We start from the raw sequence: 8,315 nt of genomic DNA on the forward strand, positions 1-8,315 counted from the left end.
TGAATTTACTAAAAATCTGCATGGCAATACTTTCATTCAAAAAAGCCAGCCAATCCCATGAACACAGCCATTTGGAAATTACCTCTCCCAACAAAATTAAAATTATTTATATGGAAGTTGGTGAACAATATAATACCTTTGGATAAAAAGGTTCAACAACTTGGTATTCATACTGTTTCAAAATGCGTATGTTGCATAAAAAATCCTCAAATAGAGGATCGAGAACACTTATTTTTTGTTGGAGAGTGGGCAGAACACACTTGGCACTGGCTACTGAACAAATGGGCTATTCACATAGATCCAAATCTTTCTTTGATACCATTAATGAAGCACCTTTTATTAGACCATATTACAAAGAGTAAAAGTGTTATCCTCACCAAATGTTCAATAGTGATATTATTGTGGGAGATTTGGAAGAGAAGGAATCAAAAGAAATGGGAAAATGACACAGTTGTCTACTGAACCATTATACAGAAACTACAATGATGGATTAAAATTTTAGAACCTCTTGTAAAACCTACAAAGATTACATCTAGAAAATAATTCCTAGGTTTGAACAACTGGAAAATACATCCTGGAAAGTTAGTGTATAATCATGCTATTATTTTTACCACATGGGTACCACCGCCTATGAGAATGTACAAGTTGAATGTAAATGGTGTGGCAAAAGGAAACCCAAGGAGAGCCATGGGAGGAGGAATGGTGCGAAATGCAGACAAATTAATGATATTTGCTTATTCTAATCCATACAGAGAAATGACCACTGTGGAAGCTGAATGTGAGGCTTTATTTGATGGTTTGGTAATCTGTAGACAAAAAGGAATTTATAATATATATGTGGAATCAAACTCAATGGTATTGTGTCAAATAATTAATAGCCATGCTTGTAAATTATGGAAGCTACAACCTTGGTGGGACAAGATTCAAGAATTTCTTCCACTAATAAAACAGATCCTACATGTCTCAAAAGAAGGCAACCAGGTAGCAAATGGACTCACTCATCATGCATACCGCCACCAAGAAAATGTTTTGTTTTGCAGGACCGAGGAGTTGCCAAATCAGGTACGAGGCTGCTACCACATGGATACATTGGATTTGCCATCGATAAGAAAGGTAAAATACATGGCATAACAGGTTCAAACTTCACACACAAAAGGAATGCAAAAAAGAGAGGTAATTTTTATTTATCCAACCGTATTTGATTCATATGGATATCTGTTTTATGATTCTTTTTTATGCTAATTTCATCAGCATCCACTTAGACCATAACAAGTATCATACATGAAGGTAAGGGGATAGTATATATGTTCCTTCTCTAGCTCATTGATTATTGAAATCCTAGATGGGCAAGAAGCTAGTCTTGTTGAGTATTCTCAGGGCCTATGAAGGAGTAGCAGAGGTTGGATACTCGACAAAATAACACAACCTTTATTGCAGACTCAGCCATTATATACGTCTTAGCAAGGGAACTGCTAACCATTATCATTGGCAATGAACGGGGGAACCATGATGGAAAAGGGGAAAGAGGAGAAGAAAAGAAAAAAAGAATAAAAAAAAAAGAGGAAAAAAAAAGGGAGAGAAGCAACATGGGAATAGAAGGAAAAAAAATGGAAAAATAGTTGAAAAAGTTTCAATACATAGGAACCTGATAAAGGCAATACAAATGTCACACATATCGATTGCCACCAAACCCTCCAAATCAAAGTTGTCAAAAAATATACATGAAAACGAGATTTAGAAAAATCTCATACAGTCCATCCCAAAGTAAAAGTGAAGAAACAGCTGAAATCAGTCTCTCCAAACTTTTCAAGAAAAGAGAGAGAGAGAGAGAGAGAGAGAGAGAGAGACTCCTCTTTCCCCCCACAAATCAATGCTAACCCTCTTTAACGTCAAGGTTGTGGTTATCCAGCTTTTCGGGCCGAGAAATATATTTTTTCTGAGAACTGCAATAGAGATTGTGTTGCTGCGCCGATTCTGATTTTCTATTGCTCTTTGACAGACGTTGAAAATGCTTTCAAGTCACGCTCTGAAACTCAAACGGGTTTTTAATGGTAAAGATACAGGTAAATGTAGAGAGATTTCTCTCATGTTTCCCTAGATAATAGGATACACACAGTAAAATTAGCACAGGGCACATAGATCAAAACATTCTGCAAAAATTCTCGCATAATGCATGTTCTTTTATTTTATCGATCGCAAATGACATGGTTGTAGAACAGGTAAGTTGTTTTCCTTTGACTTGATACAGGAAAAGCACTATAAAAGGTGGAGCTAGTGATGTCAGACATGAGAGAAATCCAACCAGAAAGAGTGAAGATGCAGTCAAGAAGGAGCAGCTATCAGCCGTATAGGTCAAAGCGAACTACACAATAAGACAAGAGAAGGAGACAAGCTTCTCCACTCATGTATATGCGACCAATCTCCAGAGCTGCAAAGATATGCTGGGCAATGATAATGATAGATCACAGGCATGGAAAACATCTAAAAGATCAAGATCCATTAAAAGAAAAAGCTCCACACCAGAGATCTGCAAAAATGGAGGGTTGACCAACCAATCTAGACTCAAATCAACCTTCGTGAAGAGCACAAAAGTCCCAAATAAACCTTGGTCAAGAGCCTAAAAGTCTCAAGACCAAAGTGAAAAAACAAGAATGCTCCACTCTCATATCTATGTTGTTTTTTCCCAAAGGTCTCATCAAACAATGTATTCACGTTCAAATCAATTAAATTTTCAAAAAAAAAAAGATAGATAGATAGATAGATAAATAGATAAATAGATAAATAGATAGAGAGATAAAGAGATAGAGAGATAAAGAGATAGATAGATAGATAGATAGATAGATAAATAGATAGATAGATAGATAGATAGATAGATAGATAGATAGATAGATAGATAGATAGATAGACAGATAGATAGACAGATAGATAGATAGATAGATAGATAGACAGACAGATAGATAGATAGAGAGATAGATAAAAAGATAAAAAGATAGACATATAGATAGATATAGAGATAGATAGATAGATAGATATATAGATAGATAAATAGATAGATAAATAGATAGATAGATAGATAAAAAGATAGACATATAGATAGATATAGAGATATAAAGATAGATAGATAGATATATAGATAGATAGATAGATAGATAGACGGATAGATGGATATATAGATAGACAGATAGATAGATAGATAGATGGATATATAGATAGACAGATAGATATATAGATAGATAGATTTATGAACGACTTGACCGCATCATTATGAATATACGTGCTAGTTTACTTCCCCCATACAAAATAGAATACCTTCCAAAACAACTTTCAGACCATGCACCCATGCTATTAACATTTCAATAGTTACAACATAGGAATAGAAGGCCTCCTTTCAGATTTCAAGCTATGTGGACTAAACTTCATAAATTTTGTGCGCTTGTAGAAAAACATTGGACCAAGGTGTCTGAAGTAGAGCCTATGGCCAATCTGAGTACCAGACTTAGAGCACTTAAACAAGTTCTGAAACATTGGAACCGAGAATCCTTTGGTAACATTTACACTGAGAAAGAAAAGTTAAAGAACCAAATAGATAGCCTTGAAATTGAACTCCAAAACAATTGGGATAAACAAAAAGAATATCAATGGAAAGAATTAGTGTGAGAACTGTCTGTACGAGAGGAGCAATATGAAATGTTTCTTAAACAAAAAGCAAATAAAAGATGGTTAGCAGAGGGAGACCATAATACCAAATATTTTCATATGCTTGTGAATGCTAGAGAAAAACGAGACTACTACAACATAAGAGAAAATTATGACCATGATCAACAACAACTAGAAAATGCAGCCATGAATTTCTACCAAAATCTTGTAACTTCACAACCTAGACAGAAAGATCAAGATTTATTGGAGGCTATACCAAGTACTTTATCAGCTGAGGACAATATTATGTTATGTAAACCACCTGATATGACAGAAATTTTTGAGATATTAGCCTCGATGAATCGCAACAGTGTGCCAGGTCCAGATGGCTTTGCTCCACATTTTTTCACCTTTTGCGGGCATATTATTCAAAATGATGTTTTTGCTGCAATAAATTATTTTTTTGGTGGAATATCTTTGCCGAGGGCATGGAAGGCAACATTTATAGCCTTGATACCTAAAACCCAAATGCCAAATTCATTTGTTGATTTAAGACCGATTAGTTTATGCAATGTCACCTATCGAATAATCACAGAAATTCTAAATCAAAGATTGAGTGCCATACTTCCAAAGCTCATCTCGGATGAACAATTTGGATTTGTTAAGTCCAAATCAATTCATGAGTATGTTGGACTCGTACAGGAAATTTCCCAATCAATACATCACAAAATATGGGGGGAAATGTGATTATGAAACTAGATATGGAAAAAGCATATAATAGACTTGAATGGAACTTTATGTTTTCAGTTTTGTATAAATTTAGATTTAGTGAGGCATGGATGAATATGATTAAATCTTCTGTAGAGCATAACAATTTCTCAGTGCTTGTGGATGGGAATTCCACCTCATTTTTTCAAGCATCACGAGGGCTTCGACAAGGTGATCCAATCTCACCCAGTTTGTTCATACTTGCAGAAGAAATCCTTAGTCGCAATATTAAAAAGAGTATGGATACTAATCAGATTGGTCATTATTTTATGAAACGCGGAGCGCCACTCATATTGCACTGCTTATTTGCAGATGATACCATCATATTCCTCAATGGAAAAAAGAAATCATTGAGAAATATGATGTATCTATTAGACAGATATGAGCGTACTTCAGGGCAGAGGATTAATAGAACTAAAAGTGCATTTTATGTGGCTGATAAAACATCTTTACACAGAAAAAATGAAATAAAAGGACGCACTTCTTTTTCTGCTGGTTGTTTTCCTTTTTTCTATTTGGGTTGTCCGATATCTACTGGTCAAGCTAAAAGTATATATTTTGATGGAATACTAACAAATATTAGATGAAGATTGGAAGGGTAGAAAGGAAAATGGCTATCTCCAAGAGGGCGACTTTGATAAAGCATGTATTAAACAACATTCCTATTCATACACTCTCTGTATATGATGTTCCCCAAAAGTTTACTGCAAGGATAAATAGGATTGTGGCACAATTCTTATGGTCAAGCAATGAGGGATCCAAGAAGACACATTGGGTGGCTTGGCCAAAATTTTGCTTTAGAACCAAAGAGAATGGACTTGCAACCAAAGAGAATGGACTTGGCATACGGTCGTTAGAGGACACAATGAAGATTCTTCGAATGAAACGGGCATGGTCATTTCATAAGAATACCTCTCTTTGGGCCAGACTTATTAGAGAAAAATTGGGAAGCTAGGACATCATGCAATCTGACCGACCACTGGCCCAACGAATACAAAACCTCAAAGTCATGTGGCAAGAGATGGAGAATGTCTTATAATGGAATTTGGGTCATGGAAATATCGATATGTGGACTAAACTGGAGTGGAATGGATCCACTTGAACATATTCCAGGCTGCAGTAGGCGAGAGTCAACACTAACAGTCAAAGATCTACTCACCCAAGATTGGGAACCCTATCTTCGACATCACAGTGTTCCTGAACAGATTATCACACGAATGAGAAACAAGGAGTATAAATTATCTAATGTTTCAGATTCATAAATTTGGACTCTTACTACACAAGGAGAATTTAGTACAAAGTCAGCATGGCAGCATTTTTGCAGCAAGAAACCCCAAAATATCCTAAACACAATAGTATGGAAAACTATGATACCTACTAAGATCAAGCTTTTTATGTGGAGATTTTTCAATGATGTATTGCCAGTGGACAAAAATATAAAAAAAATTGGTGTCCACCTTGTATCGAAATGTTCTTGTTCCTAAGAAACCTTCACATAGAGGATCGAGATCATCTATTTTTTGCAGGGGATTGGGGGAGACATCTCTGGAATTGGCTAATGGAGAAGTGGAATGTGACTCAAACTTCCCAATTGTCGTCGAAGGAATGGTTAATGAGCATAATGAGGCCTGCATTCAAAGAGAGTAAAGCTTCTATCTTAATGAAACGTTCATGCCTACTACTACTGTGGAAAATATGGAAGAAAAGAAATCTAAGGAAATGGGAAAATGGAGATAAGGGATATTGGTCTATCACTCATGAGATACAAGCGTGGATAAAAAACATTGAACACATTAGTACACCCACAAAAATCACAGCAAACAAAGATGTTCAAAGCCTAATAAACTGGAATATAGACCCGGGACCACTTAAATACAAACATAATATTGTACTCATTGCCTGGAGGCCACCTCAGGGATCAATATATAAACTTAATGTAGATGGCGCATCAAAAGGAAATCCTGGGAAAGCAACAGGAGGAATAGTAAGAAATGCGCAACATGTGATGATTTTTGCCTTCTCCTATGGATACCTAGACGGGACTAATATGGAGGTAGAAGGCTGGGCACTACTAGATGGATTAAGACTATGTGAAAGTAAAGGTATCAAAAAAATAATTGTGGAATCTGATTCTACATCACTCTGTCAAATAATACAAAGTTGTATCTGCCCTCTATGGAAACTAAGAGAATGGTGGGGACAAATTATGAGACACATAAATCAAATAGAGGAAATAAAGCATATTCATCGAGAAGGGAATAGTGTTGCAGATACGTTAGCTAACTATGCTATTGACAAAAACGAGAATTTTTTGTTTTCCATGTTAGAAGACTTACCAATTCAAGCAAAAGGCTGATACCGAATGGACAAATTAGGTATGCCACATCCCAACTACTTTAAATCAATGAGCACAAATTAAAATCATTGCGAAGATATGGAAGTTAGACGCAAGCCAAGAGGTATGTTTTTTCTTCCAAAATTTAAACTATTGAACAATTCAAAACTTCAATGCAAGAAATGGACGATAAATATATCTTGTTCAATATGTTTTTATGTTGTCATGAGACATGATGTACTTCATTATATATTTACTGAAAACTATGAATATATTTTCCAACTGTCATACATGGAATGGGAATTCCTAAAGATGAGACAGATTATATTCCTCTGAAAGAAGAGAAAGTGGGATAGGAGCGGAATATCTAAGGTCAATCATGAAGCTATAGATATAAGATCATCAATCCAGTAATACAGACTCTGTAGCAGAGACAGTCGGAGTATGCATCTTAGTCTGGGGGCTTGCTATTTGAGGTATGTGAAAATGACGGGAGGAACCACGACTAGAAGGGGGAAATAGGCTTATACAGAAATTCCACAAGTTATCGCAATCATGAAGACCTCTGAAATGGCAAACGCCCATCAACATGAACGCAATAAATGCCCATCAACATGGCAAACGCCATAGAAAGCAAGTCTCTTGAACAAGAAAGAACAAGCACAAAATTGAAAGGGCAACAAATCAATCAGGGGAGAACTCAAAAACTTCCAAAAAAAAGAGAAAGGAAAAACCAAAGCTCAAAATGAAGTTAATGCAGAAAAGTGGGACTATCAAAGCAACTGATTATGGTGTTTAAGCTCACACCAAAGCTGAAATAAGCCTCCCCCCCCCCCAAAAGTCAATGCTAACCCCCATCAAATGCACATCCTCGGATACCAAGTCAATGGACCGAGGAACATATCCTTGCTGTAAACTGCTACAGTTTCTGTGTTGCTGTTTTTGAGAGACAAATTCTATTACTACTTGGTTAGCCTTGTGTATGCCCCCAAGTCACATGTCAATTCCTAACGAGGCTATAAGCATCATAGTCTAAGGTATTCTCATAGAGTACTGTGAAAAGAAAAGTAAATATATAAATACTTTTGCATGACGTCAAATTTTTACTTGAATGATTTCTGAATTCCCTTGAACCAAGAGACCTATTACAAATCCTAACCGATATCCAAGTTTTACATGAGATGCATTTGTGTGTGCCATGGTGTGTTTTTCAGGTGCAGGTCAAGTATTCAACAGAAATGATGGAGCACGAGTCTAGGAAAGATCACTACTCGCCATGATTTAAAAATGCAATATCTGAAGCAAACCTAAATACAAGGAGGAAAACACATGGCATATTTCTGAAAATGGCTCCACATACAAAGGATGAAACCAAAAGCAAATCATGCTGCAGACTGATACATGCCAATACACATCGTGAAATTCAGCCTCTAGCTCCACAAGAGGAAGAAATAATCGCTGTTGTCATCATCGCCAGCGACATTCATACGAGGAGGCTTTGTCAATTTCAATTTTATGTACCTCATCCACCAGATTATTAACACTCATATCACAGGTGGCATCCACATGGCAAAAA

General features: G+C 36.1%; 1 protein-coding gene across 1 annotated transcript; it reads left to right on the forward strand.

Annotated features, from left to right (window-relative positions):
- Positions 1–3,673: 3,673 nt before the first annotated feature.
- Positions 3,674–8,019, forward strand: LOC144702554 (uncharacterized). The gene is made up of 2 exons (XM_078574602.1): positions 3,674–4,074; positions 7,954–8,019. Exons 1-2 carry the CDS (start codon positions 3,688–3,690, stop codon positions 8,017–8,019), a joined length of 453 nt encoding a protein of 150 aa, XP_078430728.1. The 5' UTR covers positions 3,674–3,687.
- Positions 8,020–8,315: the final 296 nt, after the last annotated feature.

This window comes from Wolffia australiana, chromosome 4, assembly GCF_029677425.1.
Source record: "Wolffia australiana isolate 7733 chromosome 4, ASM2967742v1".
In the NCBI taxonomy this organism is placed as follows: domain Eukaryota; kingdom Viridiplantae; phylum Streptophyta; class Magnoliopsida; order Alismatales; family Araceae; genus Wolffia; species Wolffia australiana.